This window comes from Hypomesus nipponensis, chromosome 10, assembly GCF_054491055.1.
Source record: "Hypomesus nipponensis isolate SF chromosome 10, ASM5449105v1, whole genome shotgun sequence".
Lineage (NCBI taxonomy): Eukaryota > Metazoa > Chordata > Actinopteri > Osmeriformes > Osmeridae > Hypomesus > Hypomesus nipponensis.
In genome coordinates this window covers 17,917,418-17,944,210 of record NC_140370.1, presented here as the reverse complement: position 1 = coordinate 17,944,210, position 26,793 = coordinate 17,917,418, and the positions used below count along the sequence as shown (strand labels likewise).

General features: G+C 51.7%; 1 protein-coding gene across 1 annotated transcript; it reads right to left on the bottom strand.

The window, feature by feature from the left end:
• Nucleotides 1–974: 974 nt before the first annotated feature.
• LOC146272131 (lysine-specific demethylase 4A-like) lies at nucleotides 975–20,779 on the bottom strand. The gene is made up of 23 exons (XM_084707691.1): nucleotides 20,558–20,779; nucleotides 19,384–19,552; nucleotides 19,043–19,218; nucleotides 18,515–18,629; nucleotides 18,060–18,253; nucleotides 17,658–17,707; nucleotides 16,949–17,052; nucleotides 16,620–16,757; nucleotides 16,279–16,499; nucleotides 16,021–16,196; nucleotides 15,517–15,872; nucleotides 14,899–15,438; nucleotides 14,601–14,815; nucleotides 14,380–14,509; nucleotides 13,291–13,510; nucleotides 12,717–12,793; nucleotides 11,318–11,373; nucleotides 10,926–11,034; nucleotides 10,570–10,761; nucleotides 9,066–9,236; nucleotides 8,782–8,901; nucleotides 2,897–2,989; nucleotides 975–2,737 (listed from the first exon to the last, which is right to left on the bottom strand). The coding sequence occupies exons 2-23, from the start codon at nucleotides 19,528–19,530 to the stop codon at nucleotides 2,597–2,599; spliced, it is 3,741 nt and encodes a 1,246-aa protein (XP_084563817.1). The 5' UTR covers nucleotides 19,531–19,552; nucleotides 20,558–20,779; the 3' UTR covers nucleotides 975–2,596.
• Between the last annotated feature and the right edge of the window lie 6,014 nt (nucleotides 20,780–26,793).

Sequence of the window (26,793 nt, the reverse complement as noted above, 5' to 3'; positions counted from 1 at the left end):
AAGAAGAGAGGGGAGGGGGAGGAGTAGGGGAGGGAAGAAGAGAGGGGAGGGGGAGGAGTAGGGGAGGGAAGAAGAGAGGGGAGGGGGAGGAGTCAGGGTGAGGACTGACATTTCACATTTAAGATTCAAAGTAAGAGAGGGAGAGAGAGACTTAGAGACAGCAAAAGTGAGAGGGAGCAAGAGAGACTGAGATAACACTGCATTCATTTAACAAAGAGGAGCGTTATTAAAAACAGTATTCATAGAAATAACTATAACCCTATTTGGACAGTCCCTTTCCTTAATGGTCAAAACAAAACATTAATTGAAAACTACCATCAACCAACTCTCTAACAACAAGCAGGTGTTACACATGAGCAGACACACACACTCACCACTTGCACATTGGCTGTTCCCTTGAAACAGTGTTGTTAAAAATAACTGTTCACCAAACCGTGTCTTCTCGCCAGACTGCTGACACACAAAGAAACACACGCGCCATAGGAAACCCTAACCCTAACCCTAGGAAACAGGCACCCAGGGGCAGATGCAGCTTCTCCCTGAACTTCCTGTTGTCACTTGAACTTCCTGTTGTCACTTGAACTTCCTGTTGTCACTTGAACTTCCTGTTGTCACTTGAACTTCCTGTTGTCACTTGAACTTCCTGTTGTCATGGTTGATATTTTAGTCCTTCAGTGCTCCTCTACCCAAAGCGCTGTCCAGGTGTGGATTTGATGCTGTGATCTCTGATGCGTTAATACTGAGCTATCCCTGGCCCAATGCTCTCGTTCATGTTTAACTTAAGTTACTGTGCACTTTCACTATCGACATTGTTTTATATTGAAATGATCTGATCAATTCTGTATGTACAAAGGTTCTTGAAAAGAAATGTCAAATCAAATTAAAATGAAGTAAACACACAAATCTTCTCAAAACCTCAACCGTTCCCCTGTGGAGCCGTCTTTGAGACCAGAACAGAAAACACACACGACTGGTTTGTTTTCTCAAGTCTGATCTTTACTAAACCAGTTTCCTGACTAGAGTACCCAGAACATCATGGCTTAAGAGGTATAGGCGTGTGTGTGTGTGTGTGTACGCCCTCCTGAGACACGTTGGGTTAAATAAGCGGCGACAGTCCCAGGACTGAGACATTGATGTCTACAACAACACACTTGGATCAAAACATAAACATTCAGAAGAACAGACCTGCACTGTTAATCCATAACAGGCTGTGGAGACTAAGGGCCCTGAAGAACAGTCTACCACAGAAGAACATTTTCCAACCCTGCTCTCAGAAACATGGGAGCTCCTGGAGAGATTCTAAGAGTATTACACTGTGGGAAGAGAGTTTTGATCCTTTTTATAATTTAATCTCTAAATGAAACCCCAGTTGATGATGAAAGGTGATGAATCCTTAATCTGTCCTTCATAAGTAGCTGACTACCCGGAATCCTTTGTTCCTTCGAAAGTCACCCGTTTCAGATGGCTTCATTGGAGACTGGTGTGTTTCTAGAGTTCTGGGCCCTGGCTTCAACCTGTCCAGTCTGGGTCAAGGAGAGGGACATGTAGGATGTGAACACAAGTTGCATTTATGTTTCAGGAACAGAGAAGTTAACGCTTCAACTGAAGAGCAACATTAAAACAGCAAAGAAAACAACGCAGCTCCACGAACAAACTAACAAACGCTCTGAGTCACTGAAGTACGATTAACCCCCCCTGTCCCTTCTAGTTGGTACGTTCCTCATCAACATGGAGGCAGAAGATACCATCTTGAGTGGCAGGGCAGGGGGGTTGGCGTGGTCCAGCTGCTCCAGTCCCAGCCAGGGCTCAGAGCTCCATGGAGCCTCCACACCTGGAGGGGCCCATGCTGCTCAGCGTGGTCAGGGAGTGCAGCCCTGCCTGGAGGGGCCCATGCTGCTCAGCGTGGTCAGGGAGTGCAGCCCTGCCTGGAGGGGCCCATGCTGCTCAGCGTGGTCAGGGAGGGCAGCCAGCCTGGAGGGGCCCATGCTGCTCAGCGTGGTCAGGGAGTGCAGCCCTGCCTGGAGGGGCCCATGCTGCTCAGCGTGGTCAGGGAGTGCAGCCCTGCCTGGAGGGGCCCATGCTGCTCAGCGTGGTCAGGGAGGGCAGCCCTGCCTGGAGGGGCCCATGCTGCTCAGCGTGGTCAGGGAGTGCAGCCCTGCCTGGAGGGGCCCATGCTGCTCAGCGTGGTCAGGGAGGGCAGCCCTGCCTGGAGGGGCCCATGCTGCTCAGCGTGGTCAGGGAGTGCAGCCCTGCCTGGAGGGGCCCATGCTGCTCAGCGTGGTCAGGGAGTGCAGCCCTGCCTGGAGGGGCCCATGCTGCTCAGCGTGGTCAGGGAGTGCAGCCCTGCCTGGAGGGGCCCATGCTGCTCAGCGTGACCTGGAGGGCAGCCAGCCTGGAGGGCACTGCTCTGGGAGTGTGGGGGAGTGGTGTGAAGATGTGAATTTCCGTGTGTGTATGAATGACTGTACCAATGTATTTATATATGCATGTGTGTGTGTGTGTGTGTGATAGTCTACTCCAGGATGGCTGTGTGTGTGTGTGTGTGATAGTCTACTCCAGGATGGCTGTGTGTGTGTGTGTGTGTGTGTGTGATAGTCTACTCCAGGATGGCTCTGTAGATGACTGGCTCTACATAGGCCTCGCGGTAGCGGGAATTAAACACACGCTGCCTCTTGGAGTCCTGCTTCACCTCCTCCTCCGTGAAGATCCCGTCGAAACGCATGTCAGATGCCACCGACTGGGGACACACAGCAGGGGTCAGAGGTCACATGAGAAGTCGCACAAGGGTTCAGGAATTACATTTTTGGATTATGCCCATCAAAATAGTACGAAGCCACTGGTTGGAAATCTACCACTAAAGTGTAGTGCTAGGGGGATCATGTGACAGGAGGTTTACCATTCTTGACTTGACTCTCTTAGGCAGGTCTTCATCCAGACTGTACAAGTCCTCTCTCTTCACCGACAACTGAGAGTTATCCTCAAACTCCACCTGGTGGGAGGAGAGGTGAGGGAGGAGAGGTGAGGGAGGAGAGGGAGGAGAGGTGAGGGAGGAGAGGGAGGAGAGGTGAGGGAGGAGAGGTGAGGGAGGAGAGGTGAGGGAGGAAAGGTGTGTGTGTACCTGGTACATGGGGATGGTGTGTGTGTGTGTGTGTGTGTGTACCTGGTGTGTGTGTGTGTGTACCTGGTACATGGGGATGGTGTGTGTGTACACCTGGTACATGGGGATGGTGTGTGTGTGTACCTGGTACATGGGGATGGTGTGTGTGTGTGTGTGTGTGTACCTGGTACATGGGGATGGTGTGTGTGTGTGTACCTGATACATGGGGATGGTGTGTGTGTGTGTGTGTACCTGTTACATGGGGATGGTGTGTGTGTGTGTGTGTACCTGGTACATGGGGATGGTGTGTGTGTGTGTACCTGGTACATGGGGATGGTGTGTGTGTGTGTGTGTGTACCTGGTACATGGGGATGGTGTGTGTGTGTGTGTGTGTGTGTACCTGGTACATGGGGATGGTGTGTGTGTGTGTGTGTGTACCTGGTACATGGGGATGGTGTGTGTGTGTGTGTACCTGGTACATGGGGATGGTGTGTGTGTGTGTGTGTGTGTACCTGGTACATGGGGATGGTGTGTGTGTGTGTGTGTGTACCTGGTACATGGGGATGGTGTGTGTGTGTGTGTGTGTACCTGGTACATGGGGATGGTGTGTGTGTGTGTGTGTACCTGGTACATGGGGATGGTGTGTGTGTACCTGGTACATGGTGTGTGTGTGTGTACCTGGTACATGGGGATGGTGTGTGTGTACCTGGTACATGGTGTGTGTGTGTGTACCTGGTACATGGTGTGTGTGTGTGTGTGTGTACCTGGTACATGGGGATGGTGTGTGTGTGTGTGTGTACCTGGTACATGGGGATGGTGTGTGTGTGTGTGTGTACCTGGTACATGGGGATGGTGTGTGTGTGTGTACCTGGTACATGGGGATGGTGTGTGTGTGTGTGTGTGTACCTGGTACATGGGGATGGTGTGTGTGTGTGTGTGTGTGTGTACCTGGTACATGGGGATGGTGTGTGTGTGTGTGTGTGTACCTGGTACATGGGGATGGTGTGTGTGTGTGTGTGTACCTGGTACATGGGGATGGTGTGTGTGTGTGTGTGTACCTGGTACATGGGGATGGTGTGTGTGTGTGTGTGTGTACCTGGTACATGGGGATGGTGTGTGTGTGTGTGTGTACCTGGTACATGGGGATGGTGTGTGTGTGTGTACCTGGTACATGGGGATGGTGTGTGTGTGTGTGTGTACCTGGTACATGGTGTGTGTGTGTGTGTGTACCTGGTACATGGGGATGGTGTGTGTGTGTGTGTGTACCTGGTACATGGGGATGGTGTGTGTGTGTGTGTGTGTGTACCTGGTACATGGTGTGTGTGTGTGTGTGTGTGTACCTGGTACATGGGGATGGTGTGTGTGTGTGTGTGTACCTGGTACATGGGGATGGTGTGTGTGTGTGTGTGTGTGTGTACCTGGTACATGGGGATGGTGTGTGTGTGTGTGTGTGTACCTGCTACATGGGGATGGTGTGTGTGTGTGTGTGTGTACCTGGTACATGGGGATGGTGTGTGTGTACCTGGTACATGGTGTGTGTGTGTGTACCTGGTACATGGTGTGTGTGTGTGTGTGTGTACCTGGTACATGGTGTGTGTGTGTGTGTGTGTGTACCTGGTACATGGGGATGGTGTGTGTGTGTGTGTGTACCTGGTACATGGTGTGTGTGTGTGTGTGTACCTGGTACATGGGGATGGTGTGTGTGTGTGTGTGTACCTGGTACATGGGGATGGTGTGTGTGTGTGTACCTGGTACATGGGGATGGTGTGTGTGTGTGTACCTGGTACATGGGGATGGTGTGTGTGTGTGTACCTGGTACATGGGGATGGTGTGTGTGTGTGTGTGTACCTGGTACATGGTGTGTGTGTGTGTGTACCTGGTACATGGGGATGGTGTGTGTGTGTGTGTGTACCTGGTACATGGGGATGGTGTGTGTGTGTGTACCTGGTACATGGGGATGGTGTGTGTGTGTGTGTACCTGGTACATGGTGTGTGTGTGTGTGTGTGTGTACCTGGTACATGGGGATGGTGTGTGTGTGTGTGTGTACCTGGTACATGGGGATGGTGTGTGTGTGTGTGTGTACCTGGTACATGGGGATGGTGTGTGTGTGTGTGTGTGTGTACCTGGTACATGGTGTGTGTGTGTGTACCTGGTACATGGTGTGTGTGTGTGTGTGTGTACCTGGTACATGGGGATGGTGTGTGTGTGTACCTGGTACATGGTGTGTGTGTGTGTGTGTGTACCTGGTACATGGTGTGTGTGTGTACCTGGTACATGGTGTGTGTGTACCTGGTACATGGGGATGGTGTGTGTGTGTGTGTGTGTGTGTGTGTACCTGGTACATGGTGTGTGTGTGTGTGTGTGTGTGTACCTGGTACATGGTGTGTGTGTGTGTGTGTGTGTACCTGGTACATGGTGTGTGTGTGTGTGTGTACCTGGTACATGGGGATGGTGTGTGTGTGTACCTGGTACATGGTGTGTGTGTGTGTGTGTACCTGGTACATGGTGTGTGTGTGTGTGTGTACCTGGTACATGGTGTGTGTGTGTGTACCTGGTACATGGTGTGTGTGTGTGTACCTGGTACATGGGGATGGTGTGTGTGTGTGTGTGTGTGTACCTGGTACATGGGGATGGTGTGTGTGTGTGTGTACCTGGTACATGGGGATGGTGTGTGTGTGTGTACCTGGTACATGGGGATGGTGTGTGTGTGTGTGTACCTGGTACATGGGGATGGTGTGTGTGTGTGTACCTGGTACATGGGGATGGTGTGTGTGTGTGTACCTGGTACATGGTGTGTGTGTGTGTGTACCTGGTACATGGGGATGGTGTGTGTGTGTGTGTGTGTGTGTGTGTACCTGGTACATGGGGATGGTGTGTGTGTGTGTGTGTACCTGGTACATGGGGATGGTGTGTGTGTGTGTGTGTACCTGGTACATGGGGATGGTGTGTGTGTGTGTACCTGGTACATGGGGATGGTGTGTGTGTGTGTGTGTACCTGGTACATGGGGATGGTGTGTGTGTGTGTACCTGGTACATGGGGATGGTGTGTGTGTGTGTACCTGGTACATGGGGATGGTGTGTGTGTGTGTACCTGGTACATGGGGATGGTGTGTGTGTGTGTGTGTGTGTACCTGGTACATGGGGATGGTGTGTGTGTGTGTGTACCTGGTACATGTGGATGGTGTGTGTGTGTGTGTGTGTGTGTACCTGGTACATGGGGATGGTGTGTGTGTGTGTGTGTGTGTGTACCTAGTACATGGGGATGGTGTGTGTGTGTGTACCTGGTACATGGGGATGGTGTGTGTACCTGGTACATGGTGTGTGTGTGTGTACCTGGTACATGGGGATGGTGTGTGTGTGTGTGTGTGTGTACCTGGTACATGGGGATGGTGTGTGTGTGTGTACCTGGTACATGGGGATGGTGTGTGTACCTGGTACATGGTGTGTGTGTGTGTACCTGGTACATGGGGATGGTGTGTGTGTGTGTGTGTGTGTGTACCTGGTACATGGGGATGGTGTGTGTGTGTGTGTGTGTACCTGCTACATGGGGATGGTGTGTGTGTGTGTGTGTGTACCTGGTACATGGGGATGGTGTGTGTGTGTGTGTGTACCTGGTACATGGGGATGGTGTGTGTGTGTGTACCTGGTACATGGGGATGGTGTGTGTGTGTGTACCTGGTACATGGGGATGGTGTGTGTGTGTGTACCTGGTACATGGGGATGGTGTGTGTGTGTGTGTGTACCTGGTACATGGTGTGTGTGTGTGTGTACCTGGTACATGGGGATGGTGTGTGTGTGTGTGTGTACCTGGTACATGGGGATGGTGTGTGTGTGTGTACCTGGTACATGGGGATGGTGTGTGTGTGTGTGTACCTGGTACATGGTGTGTGTGTGTGTGTGTGTGTACCTGGTACATGGGGATGGTGTGTGTGTGTGTGTGTGTGTACCTGGTACATGGGGATGGTGTGTGTGTGTGTGTGTACCTGGTACATGGGGATGGTGTGTGTGTGTGTGTGTGTGTACCTGGTACATGGTGTGTGTGTGTGTACCTGGTACATGGTGTGTGTGTGTGTGTGTGTACCTGGTACATGGGGATGGTGTGTGTGTGTACCTGGTACATGGTGTGTGTGTGTGTGTGTGTACCTGGTACATGGTGTGTGTGTGTACCTGGTACATGGTGTGTGTGTACCTGGTACATGGGGATGGTGTGTGTGTGTGTGTGTGTGTGTGTGTACCTGGTACATGGTGTGTGTGTGTGTGTGTGTGTGTACCTGGTACATGGTGTGTGTGTGTGTGTGTGTGTACCTGGTACATGGTGTGTGTGTGTGTGTGTACCTGGTACATGGGGATGGTGTGTGTGTGTACCTGGTACATGGTGTGTGTGTGTGTGTGTACCTGGTACATGGTGTGTGTGTGTGTGTGTACCTGGTACATGGTGTGTGTGTGTGTACCTGGTACATGGTGTGTGTGTGTGTACCTGGTACATGGGGATGGTGTGTGTGTGTGTGTGTGTGTACCTGGTACATGGGGATGGTGTGTGTGTGTGTGTACCTGGTACATGGGGATGGTGTGTGTGTGTGTACCTGGTACATGGGGATGGTGTGTGTGTGTGTACCTGGTACATGGTGTGTGTGTGTGTGTACCTGGTACATGGGGATGGTGTGTGTGTGTGTGTGTGTGTGTGTGTACCTGGTACATGGGGATGGTGTGTGTGTGTGTGTGTACCTGGTACATGGGGATGGTGTGTGTGTGTGTGTGTACCTGGTACATGGGGATGGTGTGTGTGTGTGTACCTGGTACATGGGGATGGTGTGTGTGTGTGTGTGTACCTGGTACATGGGGATGGTGTGTGTGTGTGTACCTGGTACATGGGGATGGTGTGTGTGTGTGTACCTGGTACATGGGGATGGTGTGTGTGTGTGTACCTGGTACATGGGGATGGTGTGTGTGTGTGTGTGTGTGTACCTGGTACATGGGGATGGTGTGTGTGTGTGTGTACCTGGTACATGTGGATGGTGTGTGTGTGTGTGTGTGTACCTGGTACATGGGGATGGTGTGTGTGTGTGTGTGTGTGTGTACCTAGTACATGGGGATGGTGTGTGTGTGTGTACCTGGTACATGGGGATGGTGTGTGTACCTGGTACATGGTGTGTGTGTGTGTACCTGGTACATGGGGATGGTGTGTGTGTGTGTGTGTGTGTACCTGGTACATGGGGATGGTGTGTGTGTGTGTACCTGGTACATGGGGATGGTGTGTGTACCTGGTACATGGTGTGTGTGTGTGTACCTGGTACATGGGGATGGTGTGTGTGTGTGTGTGTACCTGGTACATGGGGATGGTGTGTGTGTGTGTGTACCTGGTACATGGGGATGGTGTGTGTGTGTGTGTACCTGGTACATGGGGATGGTGTGTGTGTGTGTGTACCTGGTACATGGGGATGGTGTGTGTGTGTGTGTGTACCTGGTACATGGGGATGGTGTGTGTGTGTGTGTGTACCTGGTACAGGGTGTGTGTGTGTACCTGGTACAGGGTGTGTGTGTGTGTACCTGGTACATGGTGTGTGTGTGTGTACCTGGTACATGGTGTGTGTGTGTGTACCTGGTACATGGGGATGGTGTGTGTGTGTGTGTACCTGGTACATGGTGTGTGTGTGTGTACCTGGTACATGGTGTGTGTGTGTACCTGGTACATGGGGATGGTGTGTGATGCTACAAATGTGGCTCCATACAACAGGCCGTCTGTCCAGCGGACCTGAACGTCCTCCCCCTCAGCAGGGGGTCCCAGACGAGCACAGTCCCTGCTCTGAACACACACACACACACACACACACTAACCATCACATTCAGTTACAAGTCATTTGATGATGTGTATTTGGAATGGCAGCAAATCTGTTCTGGCTTCCATACCAGCTACACTCAAATATGTTTGGCTAACATCCTGGCTCTCTGCATGGTGATTGGCCGCACCTCTATGTCCTCGGGAAGCAGGTCGTTGCTGAAGGAGCCATCGGTGAAGGTGACCTGGTAGAAGGAGGCTGTGCTGACCTCCACCACCTCACAGCGGTAGTAACGACCGTTCTTGTGCTTGCAGATCACCACCTGCTCCACCTGCAGCGCCCGCAGTTTGGCCTGGTCTCTCTGGGGGGAGAGGCACTCTTATTGGGGGGGGAACCTTGTGTGTATGTGTTAATATTATACTAGTAATAATAGATCAAGCAGTAGCGATATTATACTAGTGAAATAAGCTGTAGTGGCCCAGTATTGCAAGGAGTGTTACCTCGGGGAAGGCACGGCCCTGTGTGAGGTGAGGTAATGTGAGGTAGTGTGAGGTGATGTGAGGTAGTGTGAGGTGATGTGAGGTGATGTGAGGTAGTGTGAGGTGATGTGAGGTGATGTGAGGTAGTGTGAGGTGATGTGAGGTGATGTGAGGTGATGTGAGGTGATGTGAGGTGATGTGAGGTAGTGTGAGGTGATGTGAGGTAGTGTGAGGTGATGTGTTGTGAGGTGAGGTAGTGTGAGGCAGTGTGAGGTGATGTGAGGTAGTGTGTTGTGAGGTATTGCGAGGCAGTGTGAGGTGATGTGTTGTGAGGTAGTGTGAGGCACTGTGAGGTGATGTGAGGTAGTGTTAGGTGATGTGAGGTGAGGTAGTGTGAGGCAGTGTGAGGTGAGGTGAGGTAGTGTTAGGTGAGGTGAGGTAGTGTGAGGTGAGGTAGTGTGACGCAGTGTGAGGTGATGTGAGGTAGTGTTAGGTGAGGTGAGGTAGTGTGAGGTGAGGTAGTGTGAGGCAGTGTGAGGTGATGTGAGGTAGTGTTAGGTGAGGTGAGGTAGTGTGAGGCAGTGTGAGGTGAGGTGAGGTGAGGTAGTGTTAGGTGAGGTGAGGCAGTGTGAGGTGAGGTGAGGTAGTGTGAGGCAGTGTGAGGTAGTGTTAGGTGAGGTGAGGTAGTGTGAGGTGAGGTAGTGTGAGGCAGTGTGAGGTGAGGTGAGGTAGTGTTAGGTGAGGTGAGGTAGTGTGAGGTGAGGTAGTGTGAGGCAGTGTGAGGTGATGTGAGGTAGTGTTAGGTGAGGTGAGGTAGTGTGAGGTAGTGTGAGGCAGTGTGAGGTGAGGTGAGGTGAGGTAGTGTTAGGTGAGGTGAGGTAGTGTGAGGTGAGGTGAGGTAGTGTGAGGCAGTGTGAGGTAGTGTGAGGTGAGGTGAGGTAGTGTGAGGTGAGGTGAGGTAGTGTGAGGCAGTGTGAGGTGAGGTAGTGTGAGGTGAGGTGAGGTAGTGTGAGGCAGTGTGAGGTAGTGTTAGGTGAGGTAGTGTGAGGCAGTGTGAAGTGAGGTGAGGTAGTGTGAGGCAGTGTGAGGTGATGTGAGGTAGTGTAAGGTGAGGTGAGGTAGTGTGAGGCAGTGTGAGGTGAGGTAGTGTGAGGCAGTGTGAGGCGAGGTGAGGTAGTGTGAGGCAGTGTGAGGTGAGGTAGTGTGAGGTGCTACCTCGGGGAAGGCGGTGGCCTTGTGTCTCTGGCAGGAGATGAACACGATGAAGGGCCAGTCATCAGGGTACATGAGCAGTCCGGCCTCCTGGGCACAGGAGGGGTGGTACGCCGTAGAGCAGCGGCCATGGGAACACTGGACACAACATCCTGTCAGCTGGTGCCCTCCTCGCTGCTTACACACCTGGCACTTCTGATGGGGGGAGAGAGACTTAGTACCAGTTGTCTAGGTTCCAGAACAGACTCCTCCTTATGTCTTGGACAAGTCTGATTTGCTTCATAGGACCACAAGTCTTTAGGGTTTATTTGTTTTCTGTCACAGCACATCCCCCCCTCCCCAAGGTGGCTGCCCCTCACCAGTCTGAACCTGGACAGCGGGACCCCAGTCAGGTCGACAGGGCCGCGTTCCACCACGTTGACGAAACGAGCCTCCAGCACGGTGATGGCACACAGCACATGCACCCATCTGAAAACAGGAAGTCATGTGACCAGAATGTGTTGGGGGGGGCACACTCTGCTACATGCTCAAGGAAATTGCAACATTCCACAACTGTGTCCGGTCTGCACAATAGTCATCCTGTAAACATGTACACTGGTATACTTACGTAAAAACGGTATGATTACACAAAACTCTCTTTCTCTGGCCCTCTCTGCCGCCGAATCATGTTGGGCATCAACACACTGAGTAGCACGTGTGTGTGTGTGTTTTAGAGTGTGTGTGTATTAGTGTGTGTAACCTTCTCACTCACTTGTCGTTGTTGGCTCTCTGCAGAGCTCCACCACGCAGAGGACACAAGCAGCAGTCCTGCACACACACACACACACACACACACACACACACAGTTAGGGGCTGGACCACCACGACAGAATGATCACAGTACACTCTCCCGGATGTGTCCCTGGAACCCAAGGAGCCAGCTCTCCCAGCCTCATGAGGAGGTTATTACACCAGAGCTCATCAACACCACAGTCTGGTTTCCTGCTCTGGGAGAGGAACCCAGGAGGACGACGGGCCACATGAGATGGAGGAGCCCTCTCCTCCCCTCCACACTCTCCTCCCCTCCACACTCTCCTCCCCTCCACACTCTCCTCCCCTCCACACTCTCCTCCCCTCCACCCTCTCCTCCCCTCCACCCTCTCCTCCCCTCCACCCTCTCCTCCCTTCCACACTCTCCTCCCCTCCACACTCTCCTCCCCTCCACCCTCTCCTCCCTTCCACACTCTCCTCCCCTCCACCCTCTCCTCCCTTCCACACTCTCCTCCCCTCCACCCTTCCACCCTCTCCTCCCCTCCACACTCTCCTCCCCTCCACCCTCTCCACCCTTCCACCCTCTCCTCCCTTCCACACTCTCCTCCCCTCCACACTCTCCTCCCCTCCACACTCTCCTCCCCTCCACACTCTCCTCCCCTCCACCCTCTCCTCCCCTCCACCCTCTCCTCCCCTCCACCCTCTCCTCCCTTCCACACTCTCCTCCCCTCCACCCTCTCCTCCCTTCCACACTCTCCTCCACCTCCTTTCCCTCTCTGGTGTGTAGTTGTGTTTTACTGACCTGGGTCTCTGCGTTGTGTTACTGACCTGGGTCAGTGCGTTGTGTTACTGACCTGGGTCTGTGCGTCGTGTTACTGACCTGGGTCTGTGCGTCGTGTTACTGACCTGGGTCTCTGCGTCGTGTTACTGACCTGGGTCTCTGCGTTGTGTTACTGACCTGGGTCTGTGCGTTGTGTTACTGACCTGGGTCTGTGCGTCGTGTTACTGACCTGGGTCTGTGCGTCGTGTTACTGACCTGGGTCTCTGCGTCGTGTTACTGACCTGGGTCTCTGCGTTGTGTTACTGACCTGGGTCTCTGCGTTGTGTTACTGACCTGGGTCTGTGCGTTGTGTTACTGACCTGGGTCTGTGCGTCGTGTTACTGACCTGGGTCTCTGCGTCGTGTTACTGACCTGGGTCTCTGCGTTGTGTTACTGACCTGGGTCTGTGCGTCGTGTTACTGACCTGGGTCTGTGCGTCGTGTTACTGACCTGGGTCTGTGCGTCGTGTTACTGACCTGGGTCTCTGCGTCGTGTTACTGACCTGGGTCTCTGCGTTGTGTTACTGACCTGGGTCTGTGCGTTGTGTTACTGACCTGGGTCTGTGCGTTGTGTTACTGACCTGGGTCTGTGCGTCGGCCTCACAGCGGGCACACTGCCAGGTCCCTGGCTCCACCCCCTCCGGGACGCCGTAGCAACCTGGGGACCACAGAGAATGACAGGAAGTCCTCCCTGGTCACAATGGTGACCAGCAGGAATGACCTTTTGTAGTGGTGATGGAATGTGAGAGATGAGATGGCATGATAGCTGTCATGTGTCGTGATGTGGGGTCATGTGACGTGGTGTGGAGTCATGTCACGTGGTGTGGGGTCATGTGACGCGGTGTGGAGTCATGTCACGTGGTGTGGGGTCATGTGACGCGGTATGGGGTCATGTGACGTGTTGTGGGGTCATAAGTCGTGGTGTGGGGTCATGTGACGCGGTGTGCGGTCGTGTGACGTGGTGTGGAGTCATGTGACGTGTTGTGGGGTCATGTGACGTGGTGTGGAGTCATGTGACGTGTTGTGGGGTCATGTGACGCGGTGCGGGGTCATGTGACGTGGTGTGGCGTCATGTGACGTGGTGTGGAGTCATGTGACGTGTTGTGGGGTCATGTGACGTGGTATGGAGTCATGTGACGTGGTGTGACATCTTACTAGTGTGGACTCGGACGCAGCACCGCGAGCAGCTGATCAGCCAGCTGGTCCCGTCTGGCTCTAGATGGGGCGTGGTCAGGTCCTCCTCCCCAGGCCCCGCCCCATCCCCAGGCCCCGCCCCCTTCTTGTGTGAGCTGGTGAAGCACACCTCGGGGATCAGGGGTCTGGAGCGCTGAGGGCCCCCCTGGATCCCCAGCAGCTGCACCCCCGGACCCTCCGTCTGGGGGAACAGACGGGGAAAAAGGTCATCTGAGAGTTTTCACTGTGTGTGGACATTTACCAAGGTTCAGGAGCTGTATAATTGGTTGTGTGTGTGTGTGTGCTAAAGCCCGACCGATAAAGGATTTTAAGGCCGATACCGATATGAATATTTGGTGATAAAAATAATCAGATATTCCTATATTTTAATATAGTTTTTTAAATCCAGAAACGAGTAACAAAACAAACAGATTTCCATAACATTAGTTATTTGTAGAGTATTTGTAGAGAAAATTAACATGTTTTTTATTATCCCAACAGAGCAGAGGAACCTCAAAATATATTAAAGTTCTGATAAAATGTTTAAAATACAAACTTAAGATATGAAAAGTCATTTGAACAGGGAAGCTGAAGAGTGCCCTCTGGTGGACAAACTATACAACGCCAAAACTCATAAAATGGTTGATGGGTGTTTCGTCCATATATATTTTTTAAATTTGTATTTCAGTTATCTGTATATATATATTATTTTATTGATTTTACTTCAATATTCTCTTTATATGATATCTGACTGTAAGAGTATCTTATGTTCATATACAGTATATACATGAATGTTCACTTTTGTTCTTGCAATAAATAAATAAATAAATAAATGCAATAAATATATATATTGTAGGCATTTACTATCGGTATCGGCATTTATAATGCCCGATAAATATATATATTTTTTTTTAATTAATCATTTATCGGGCATTATAAATGCCGATACCGATAGTAAATGCCTGCGATTGGCCGATAATATCGGCCTGCCGATAAATCGGTCAGGCTCTACTGTGTACCTGCTGGTGTGTGTGTGTGTGTACCTGCTGGTGTGTGTGTGTGTGTGTGTACCTGCTGGTGTGTGTGGAACAGCAGGCAGATAGCACAGTACGGGCTCTGGAGACCAGTTTTTGAGTTGTAGTCCCTCTCTGCCTCGGGGCTGCATCGGCGCCAAACCTCCCCCTGCCCCCCTCCTCCTCCTCTGCCAGGGGGCCGGCGTGAGAGGGCGAGAGAGATGGAGGGAAAGAAGGAAAGAGAGGGAGAAAAACAAGAGAGAGCAGATCAGATTTGACAAAAGGAAGGAATGTAGCTTCCTGTTCCTACAGGGTTCTAGGTTCCTACAGGGTTCAACAAGGTTGCAGGAGTGTTCCTCACCGTGGTCGCTGTGGGCTTCCTTGAGCAGAGGGTGCTGTCGAGGCAGGCTCCGGAGCAGCTGCTTCTTCTTCACAGTCTGACAGTAGGACCGGCCCTGCTCTGCTGCCCCCTGCTGGCCAGCACCAGACACAGACTGCAGGAGAAATTACAGGCTTAACAGTTCCACAGGAAGCTTATTAAGCTAATTTAAGTCAAAATGTATGTATGTATACAAACCTTGTGCTTGTCTGTCGACTCCCCCTTTGCTTGCCTCCCTGACTGTGCTGCCTCTGCCTGTGCTGCCTCTGCCTGTGCTTCGTCTGCCTGTGCTGCCTCTGCCCGGCCCGGGCCTGGACTGCGGCAGGCCTCAGGCCTCTCTCCGGCAGCCTGGGCCTCGCCTAGCTGCTGCTGGCCCATGGCCAGGCCGCCGCTCTGGGTTCGGGACAGACCCTCTGCTGTTCCCTGTGCTGCTTTGGCCTGGTTCTGATGATCCAGTTTGGTTTGAAGGATCGTAGACTCGTTCCTCACAGGGCTGAGAGTGTGGGCCTGGTTCTGAGCCTGGTTCTGGGCCTGGTTCTTGTTCTGCAGGTGTCGGGGCTGGTGCTCGCGAGCGTAGCTGTGCACGTGCAGCTGGGTGTGCTGCTGCCTGGAGAAGCTGTGCACCTGGAGGGCCTCTCTGGGGCTCTGGGTCTGGTGGAAGAGCAGGCTGGCCACACCCAGCTTCAGGCCAGGACGAGGGGCCTGCGGGGAGGCCCGGGGCAGGGGGGAGGCCCGGGGCAGGGGGGAGGCCCGGGGCAGGGGGGAGGCCCGGGGCAGGGGGGAGGCCCGGGGCAGGGAGGAGGCCAGGGGCTGGGGGGAGGCCCGTGGCAGGGGGGAGGCCAGGGGCTGGGGGGAGGTCTGGGGCAGGGAGGAGCCCAGGGGCAGGGAGGAGGCCCGGGGCAGGGAGGAGGCCCGGGGCAGGGAGGAGGCCAGGGGCAGGGAGGAGGTCTGGGAGGTGGGCTTGAGGGGAACCCCATTCCTGGAGGGGGCGACAGCTACAATCAGGTGTCCATTACGAAGTAAATTCTGGGAGCGAGCAAGGATGGAGGAGGAGGCCGGGGTGGCAGGGGGGGCGGGGACTTGCGGAGGGGGGGAGGAGTCTCGCGGTCCCTCGGGGTGGGGCAGCTCCCTCCACATGAGCTTGGTTGGCGTGACAACCAGCGTGGGAGAACCTGGAGACAGGAAGGACCGTGTCATCAGGAAGGACAACTGCTTCTCCTCGTCAACACAAACACAGCAGCTAGCACAGCAACAAAGTGCTAACATCTGGGGACTAGAATGAACATGGTTTGTTCATTCTCTGGCAGAGAGGATACATACCTTTCTGATCTGGTTCCAGTCTAGCCTTTTTACCATACTCCCCCTCCTCCTCCTCCTCCTGCTCCCCCTCCTCCCTCTCCTCCCCCTCCTCCCTCTCCTCCTCTCCCCGGGGCAGCAGTCCTTGAGGCAGCTCGAGGCAGACTCTGTGCCTCTTGGTTCCTATCCTCTGGGTGGGGCTGAGGGGAGAAAACATTCAGATCACAGAGACAACCTTCAATACTAGACACACACGTGTGTGTGTGTGTGTGTGTGTGTCACCTCCTCTTCTCTCCTTCCCCTCCAGTCTCCTCCAGGCCAGCCTCCTGGCTGATGACACCAGCAGGCTCCTCCCCCAGGAACTCGCATGCCTCGGGCGTGGGCTGTGAGTGGTCGATGGGCTGGGTGTCCCGCCCCTCCAGCCAGCTCTGGTAGCGTTCTGGTTGGTACTTTTTCACAAACAGACCCATGGAGATCTTTACCATGTCCTTCCTGCAGGAGCACTTCACACACACACACAGGATGTTATAGACACACACGCAGACAGAAGTGTGTGTTCCTCTACCCTGGTTCTAAGGGGTTCCCAGTCCTGGTTGTAAGGGGTTCCCAGTCCTGGTTCTCACCAGTGTGGCCTGCTTGCCGTACTCTATCCAGCGCTCTGTAGCGAAGTTGGTGGACTCGGCACAGTTGAATCCGTGGTTGAAGCCAGCGTGGTAGCTGTAGGGGAACGTCACCATGAACTCCCCTGCCTCCTGGGTGACCTGACACACACACACGTAGAAACACATGAATATAGAGTATGGGAGGGAGGGAGGGAGGGAGGGAGGGAGGGAGGGAGGGAGGGAGGGAGGGAGGGAGGGAGGGAGGGAGGGAGGGAGGGAGGGAGGGAGGGAGGGAGGGAGGGAGGGAGGGAGGGAGGGAGGGAGGGAGGGAGGGAGGGAGGGAGGCTTACCTTCTCAAAGGGGATGCCGTACTTCTTGAGGATAAAGGGGGAGATGATTGTCATCTTGTGCCTGAGGAACGCTTCACAGGTCTGGGCACTGCCAGGGAAGAAGCCTGGCCCAGGACACACAGGGTCAGGTCACACACACACAGCATAATACACACACACACACACACAGCATAATACACACACACACACACAGCATAATACACAAATATGAAAGTAAATCAGTGAGATAATGTTTTGAATTTTAATACTTACTATTGAAATTTTACACCACTAATTTATAGCATCCAAATATTTTACTTCGAAAACAACACCTGAATTTGTTGGTTTTGAACTTACCTCTTTAAAATTGTAATATTAATTTATTTCAATTTAAAAATAAATAAAAATAAATCAGATTCAAGGTTTGGAAATTCAGGTTGCTCAAATTCAAACAGTAAAATTCTAAAAAAATCAAATGTAAGCAGTCTGAATTTGGTTCCATTTGAATTTCTGAAGCTTGAATTTTTTTGAAATTTTTGGGATCAGAATTTGACTGACTGGATTTCAGCTACCTGAATTTCTGAACATTTAATTTTTGGAATTTAAAAAGATGAATTCAAAACCAACAAATGTAGTTGTTTACATTTCTATACCTTCAATACCTTTTAAGATTCAGAACATGATGTCACTGATTTCCCTTTATACACATACACACACACACACTTTTTACCTTGAGCCAAACGCTCCAGCCTTTTCCCATGCTCTGGAGGAACACAGTACCTGTCAGAACACACACACACACAGCTGTGAAGACCTCTGCTGTTACGGACAGAGCCAGAGAGAGAGCGAGGTAGAGAGCCAAAGAGAGAGAGCGAGGTAGAGAGTCAGAGAGAGAGAGCGAGGTAGAGAACCAGAGAGAGAGAGCGAGGTAGAAAGTCAGAGAGAGAGAGCGAGGTAGAGAACCAGAGAGAGAGCGAGGTAGAAAGTCAGAGAGAGAGAGCGAGGTAGAGAACCAGAGAGAGAGAGAGCGAGGTAAAGCGAGGTAGAGGGCCAGAGAGGGAGCAAGGTAGAGAGCCAGACAGAGAGAGAGAGGTAGAGGGCCAGAGAGAGAGAGCGAGGTAGAGGCCCTCACCAGGACTTGGGCTGTCCGAGGTGCAGGTAGTTGATGCTGTACAGGTCCATGTCCTCCGTGTGCCAGGCGAAGGAGCTCTTCCACATGCCGAAGTACAGGTAGGGCGTGGTGACGCCCTCGATGGTGACGCCGCTCTCTCGCTCCACCGTGTCCAGGATGGTGTGCAGACGCCCAATGTTCCACTCTGTCACTTCCTGGACACGAAGCGGGGAGGACGACAGACCGCTCAGCCAGGGACACACTCAGGTTGACGGTTATGCTGTTTTAATTCTATTTTGTTGCTTTTTTTTTTTTTTTACAGTTTTTAAGTTAAGTGTGACAATAGAGAGACAGAGGAGCGAGAGAGAGAGAGAGAGAGAGAGAAGAGCAAGAGAAAGGAGAGAGAGGGGCTCCCCTGTTTAGGAAACAAACAAACAGGTACACCACACAACATTGTTGTGTCCACGGCGACTCACGGGGTCGTAGAGCGTTCCGTTGACGTCAGCCCCGTAGATGGCGGGGTTAAAGGTCAGGTTCTTCCAGTACTTCCTCTCCAGCTCATCAAAATCTGCATGGTGAGGACAGCAGAACCTGAAGGAGAGGGGGGGAGACAAATAGACTGAACATAAAATGTCAAATCAACTGTATGTGTGTCCTATGACTTCTGCCCTGCCCCACCCCTGCCCCACCCCACCCCTGCCCCGCCCCACCCCTGCCCCCACCCCCGCCCCACCCCTGCCCCGCCCCGCCCCTGCCCCGCCCCACCCCTGCCCCACCCCGCCCCACCCCTGCCCCGCCCCTGCCCCGCCCCACCCCTGCCCCCACCCCCGCCCCACCCCTGCCCCCCCCCTGCCCCTGCCCCACCCCTGCCCCGCCCCACCCCCGCCCCACCCCACCCCCGCCCCGCCTCTGCCCCACCCCTGCCCCTGCCCCACCCCTGCCCCGCCCCACCCCTGCCCCCGCCCCGCCCTGCCCCCGCCCCCACCCCTGCCCCGCCCACTCACTTCTCACTGTTGGCCATCTTGCGGAACTCTCGTACGGTCATGGCCTTCTTCTGGATGTTGTACTGGGTGAAGAGTCCTGATTGGCCGCTCACCAGCTGCTGGATAGGCGCGGGAATCACCAGGTTGTCTATGTCGTCATAGCAACGCCTCGGCTTCCAGTCCTTAGGGGGGACGATCTGGGGAGCACATGTGTGTCACTACCATGGCAACACAGCACCATACCCCAGCGCAGGACAACACAGTAGGAAGCTCAGCTACAGCCACAACACAACACTCTGGCTGACACCAGGAACTGTCTGCGTGAAGCGTCGAGCCCACATCACCGGACGGGAGGTGCTTACCTTGGCCAGGCCTGCCGTGTGCGCCCCCTGAGATTCCATGTAGGCAATGTAGCGGCTGAAGTTACGGAACTCCTCGTTGGTAGGGTGAAAGGTCATGATTACCTTGGAAACGGCGGCTGGAGTCGGTAGTCCTGACTCGGACGCCATCCCAGAAACTGAACACACCTTCCTGATATAGCATGTAGGACACAGTACATTTAAGACAACTGTAAGCGAATTACATTTTTGTTTGCCTTTCATTGCCTTAATTTGGTTTGTTTCAGGTAACACTTAAGTGTGTTTGTATACACAAACTACATGCAACGCTAATTCCGCTGAACACGGTAAACCCACATCGACACACCTCCACATCTCGAAGCAAGCACTGCCTCCCCCTTTCAAATGTCCACCTGGTCACTAGCTAGCTTACTGGCTTGTCCCATCCGTTGCGGAAACGTTAAAACTAACGAAATTGTTTAACTAGTTAGCTACCGACATGTCAAAATGCACACACTGTAACAGTAGATGCGGCTGTAAGATATCCATATCACTGGCAGGTAGCTATGGTGGGCGTTTTGTTTTGTGGATGTAAAGTTAACGAGGTACCTTCATTGGCTAGTGATAGCTAGCCTAGCAGCAAAATATAGCCTAACTATCTGAGTGACTTCAGTGAATGTTCCTCTTTCGTAATTTGTAAATGCACATCAGATATTAATTATGCAGCAATAAGTCAGGGGAAAGGTGTAACTACTGTAGACAATATGTTGGATGGCTGGATTAAAATTGCTAGCTAGCTAACACAAATAACTGAACGTAAACATACTACAGTACCAGGCTACTGTACCCCTTTCCGATCTTTGAGCTCAGAGTATTTTATGGTAAGGAAGCCGTCCGTAACAGTCCATTTCACACTGACATTACAAGGTGTTTTAATACATTGTACAGTAATGTGTAGGTAATTAAAGAACGAATACCAGCCTAAATGCAAGCACAACATATATACTTATGAATTATAAAAAGCGCTACTATCGTGTGCGGTTTTACTTAGCGTTAAGTCATTCGCTGATCTCTAAACTAGAGCTAGCTGGCTTTTAAAATTAGCTGTAGGCTAGCACTAGTACTAGTATCACCGTTCAGTCGCGTACAGACAGAGAAAATAGTTGAAAAGATACAATTCCTTTTGGAGTGTACTTACCAATGCAGCAAATATATCCAAAATATGTGTTTTAGCAAGAAACTGTCTAGAAGGAGACACTTAATCTACGTTTTACTGTGAACAGCTCAAACTGTCCTCCATAACCATCTGGACGCATGCGCAGCTACAAATTCGTTCGGGACCACAGGTAGCCAACCAGAGCGCGGGTGCTCAACACGCAGTATCAAGGCGTCTGTTGCAATACTAAATTAGGCTACTGGTTGAGCATATATAGTTTTCAGTGGATAACGCCTTGTGAAAAGTGATACATTATAAAAGTGATAGATTAGAAAAAAAATTCTGGTGCAACATCCGGGATACTAAGGTTTGCCTCAGACCGGACGTCTCCTCAGACCCCAGCCTGATCTGCATGTATGACTGCCTGCAGCTACACCTGATGAGAGGGGCCTGAGGAGAGTCTGCAGTTGGACCCTTCTCGGAGAAGTGAGATGGTTCGATTGCATGATCCTTGGTATCCCGGATGTTGCAATCTGATTTTTTTTTCGGCTCAAATGTTTTGATTTTCGGGGTCTGAATGTTACTGTTTGAATTTTAGATTCCTGAATTTCCGAACCTTCGGTTTTTATTTTTTGAACATCAATTCATATTTCAATTTTAAAGAGGCGAATTCAAAACCAACACATTTCGGTGGTGTTTAAACTTTAATAAAGTATTCAATGCCTTTTAAAATTCTAAACATCTCACTAATCTGCTTCCAGCCACGCCAACGAAAAGCTAGAGTGGGTATACACCCCTGAGGAGTTTAACCAATCAACACTGGCTACGGACAGACAGACAGACACTCAGACAGACAGACAGACAGACAGACACTCAGACAGACAGACAGACACTCAGACAGACAGACAGACAGACAGACACTCAGACAGACAGACAGACAGACACTCAGACAGACAGACAGACAGACACTCAGACAGACAGACAGACAGACACTCAGACAGACAGACACTCAGACAGACACTCAGACAGACAGACAGACACTCAGACAGACAGACAGACAGACACTCAGACAGACAGACAGACACTCAGACAGACAGACAGACAGACAGACAGACACTCAGACAGACAGACAGACACTCAGACAGACAGACAGACAGACAGACACTCAGACAGACAGACACTCAGACAGACACTCAGACAGACAGACAGACACTCAGACAGACAGACAGACAGACAGACACTCAGACAGACAGACAGACACTCAGACAGACAGACAGACAGACAGACACTCAGACAGACAGACAGACAGACACTCAGACAGACAGACAGACAGACAGACAGACAGACACTCAGACAGACAGACAGACACTCAGACAGACAGACACTCAGACAGACACTCAGACAGACAGACAGACACTCAGACAGACAGACAGACAGACAGACACTCAGACAGACAGACAGACACTCAGACAGACAGACAGACAGAGAGACAGACACTCAGACAGACAGACACTCAGACAGACAGACAGACAGACAGACACTCAGACAGACACTCAGACAGACAGACAGACACTCAGACAGACAGACAGACAGACAGACACTCAGACAGACAGACAGACACTCAGACAGACAGACAGACAGACAGACACTCAGACAGACAGACAGACAGACACTCAGACAGACAGACAGACAGACAGACACTCAGACAGACAGACAGACAGACAGACACTCAGACAGACAGACAGACACTCAGACAGACAGACAGACAGACAGACACTCAGACAGACAGACAGACACTCAGACAGACAGACAGACAGACAGACACTCAGACAGACAGACAGACAGACAGACACTCAGACAGACAGACAGACACTCAGACAGACAGACAGATAGACACTCAGACAGACAGACACTCAGACAGACAGACAGACAGACACTCAGACAGACAGACAGACAGACAGACACTCAGACAGACAGACAGACAGACACTCAGACAGACAGACAGACACTCAGACAGACAGACAGACAGACAGACACTCAGACAGACAGACAGACACTCAGACAGACAGACAGACAGACAGACACTCAGACAGACAGACAGACACTCAGACAGACAGACAGACAGACATACAGACAGACACTCAGACAGACAGACAGACACTCAGACAGACAGACAGACAGACAGACAGACAGATAGACACTCAGACAGACAGACACTCAGACAGACAGACAGACAGACACTCAGACAGACAGACAGACACTCAGACAGACAGACAGACAGACACTCAGACAGACAGACAGACACTCAGACAGACAGACAGACAGACAGACAGACAGATAGACACTCAGACAGACAGACAGACAGACAGATAGACACTCAGACAGACAGACACTCAGACAGACACTCAGACAGACAGACAGACAGACAGACACTCAGACAGACAGACAGACAGACACTCAGACAGACAGACAGACAGACAGACAGACAGACACTCAGACAGACAGACAGACAGACACTCAGACAGACAGACAGAGAGACACTCAGACAGACAGACAGACAGACACTCAGACAGACAGACAGACAGACAGACACTCAGACAGACAAACAGACACTCAGACAGACAGACAGACAGACAGATAGACACTCAGACAGACAGACACTCAGACAGACAGACAGACAGACACTCAGACAGACAGACAGACACTCAGACAGACAGACAGACACTCAGACAGACAGACAGACAGACACTCAGACAGACAGACAGACACTCAAACAGACAGACAGACAGACAGACAGACAGACAGACACTCAGACAGACAGACAGACACTCAGACAGACAGACAGACAGACAGACAGACACTCAGACAGACAGACAGACAGACACTCAGACAGACAGACAGACACTCAGACAGACAGACAGACAGACAGACACTCAGACAGACAGACAGACACTCAGACAGACAGACAGACAGACACTCAGACAGACAGACAGACACTCAGACAGACAGACAGACAGACAGACAGATAGACACTCAGACAGACAGACACTCAGACAGACAGACAGACAGACACTCAGACAGACAGACAGACACTCAGACAGACAGACAGACAGACACTCAGACAGACAGACAGACACTCAGACAGACAGACAGACAGACAGACAGATAGACACTCAGACAGACAGACACTCAGACAGACAGACAGACAGACAGACACTCAGACAGACAGACAGACAGACAGACAGACAGACACTCAGACAGACAGACAGACAGACACTCAGACAGACAGACAGACAGACACTCAGACAGACAGACAGACAGACAGACACTCAGACAGACAGACAGACAGACACTCAGACAGACAGACAGACAGACAGACAGACACTCAGACAGACAAACAGACACTCAGACAGACAGACAGACAGACAGATAGACACTCAGACAGACAGACACTCAGACAGACAGACAGACAGACACTCAGACAGACAGACAGACACTCAGACAGACAGACAGACACTCAGACAGACAGACAGACAGACAGACACTCAGACAGACAGACAGACAGACACTCAAACAGACAGACAGACAGACAGACAGACAGACAGACACTCAGACAGACAGACAGACACTCAGACAGACAGACAGACAGACACTCAGACAGACAGACAGACAGACACTCAGACAGACAGACAGACAGACAGACACTCAGACAGACAGACAGACAGACAGACAGACAGACACTCAGACAGACAAACAGACACTCAGACAGACAGACAGACAGACAGATAGACACTCAGACAGACAGACACTCAGACAGACAGACAGACAGACACTCAGACAGACAGACAGACACTCAGACAGACAGACAGACACTCAGACAGACAGACAGACAGACAGACACTCAGACAGACAGACAGACAGACACTCAAACAGACAGACAGACAGACAGACAGACAGACAGACACTCAGACAGACAGACAGACAGACAGACAGACAGACAGACAGACACTCAGACAGACAGACAGACAGACACTCAGACAGACAGACAGACACTCAGACAGACAGACAGACAGACAGACAGACACTCAGACAGACAGACAGACACTCAGACAGACAGACAGACAGACACTCAGACAGACAGACAGACACTCAGACAGACAGACAGACAGACAGACAGATAGACACTCAGACAGACAGACACTCAGACAGACAGACAGACAGACACTCAGACAGACAGACAGACAGACACTCAGACAGACAGACAGACACTCAGACAGACAGACAGACAGACAGACAGATAGACACTCAGACAGACAGACACTCAGACAGACAGACAGACAGACAGACACTCAGACAGACAGACAGACAGACAGACAGACACTCAGACAGACAGACAGACAGACACTCAGACAGACAGACAGACAGACACTCAGACAGACAGACAGACAGACAGACACTCAGACAGACAGACAGACAGACAGACACTCAGACAGACAGACAGACAGACAGACAGACAGACACTCAGACAGACAAACAGACACTCAGACAGACAGACAGACAGACAGATAGACACTCAGACAGACAGACACTCAGACAGACAGACAGACAGACACTCAGACAGACAGACAGACACTCAGACAGACAGACAGACACTCAGACAGACAGACAGACAGACAGACACTCAGACAGACAGACAGACAGACACTCAAACAGACAGACAGACAGACAGACAGACACTCAGACAGACAGACAGACACTCAGACAGACAGACAGACAGACAGACACTCAGACAGACAGACACTCAGACAGACACTCAGACAGACAGACAGACAGACACTCAGACAGACAGACAGACAGACACTCAGACAGACAGACAGACACTCAGACAGACAGACAGACAGACAGACACTCAGACAGACAGACAGACAGACACTCAGACAGACAGACAGACAGACAGACAGACACTCAGACAGACAGACAGACAGACACTCAGACAGACAGACAGACAGACACTCAGACAGACAGACAGACAGACAGACAGATAGACACTCAGACAGACAGACACTCAGACAGACAGACAGACAGACACTCAGACAGACAGACAGACACTCAGACAGACAGACAGACAGACACTCAGACAGACAGACAGACACTCAGACAGACAGACAGACAGACAGACAGACAGACAGATAGACACTCAGACAGACAGACAGACAGACAGATAGACACTCAGACAGACAGACACTCAGACAGACACTCAGACAGACAGACAGACAGACAGACACTCAGACAGACAGACAGACAGACAGACACTCAGACAGACAGACAGACAGACAGACAGACAGACAGACACTCAGACAGACAGACAGACAGACAGACACTCAGACAGACAGACAGACAGACACTCAGACAGACAGACAGACAGACACTCAGACAGACAGACAGACAGACACTCAGACAGACAGACAGACAGACAGACACTCAGACAGACAGACAGACAGATAGACACTCAGACAGACAGACACTCAGACAGACAGACAGACAGACACTCAGACAGACAGACAGACACTCAGACAGACAGACAGACACTCAGACAGACAGACAGACAGACACTCAGACAGACAGACAGACAGACACTCAAACAGACAGACAGACAGACAGACAGACAGACAGACAGACAGACAGACACTCAGACAGACAGACAGACACTCAGACAGACAGACAGACAGACAGACAGACAGACAGACACTCAGACAGACAGACAGACAGACACTCAGACAGACAGACAGACACTCAGACAGACAGACAGACAGACAGACACTCAGACAGACAGACAGACACTCAGACAGACAGACAGACAGACACTCAGACAGACAGACAGACACTCAGACAGACAGACAGACAGACAGACAGATAGACACTCAGACAGACAGACACTCAGACAGACAGACAGACAGACACTCAGACAGACAGACAGACACTCAGACAGACAGACAGACAGATACTCAGACAGACAGACAGACACTCAGACAGACAGACAGACAGACAGACAGATAGACACTCAGACAGACAGACACTCAGACAGACAGACAGACAGACAGACACTCAGACAGACAGACAGACAGACAGACAGACAGACAGACACTCAGACAGACAGACAGACAGACACTCAGACAGACAGACAGACAGACACTCAGACAGACAGACAGACAGACACTCAGACAGACAGACAGACAGACAGACACTCAGACAGACAGACAGACAGACAGACAGACACT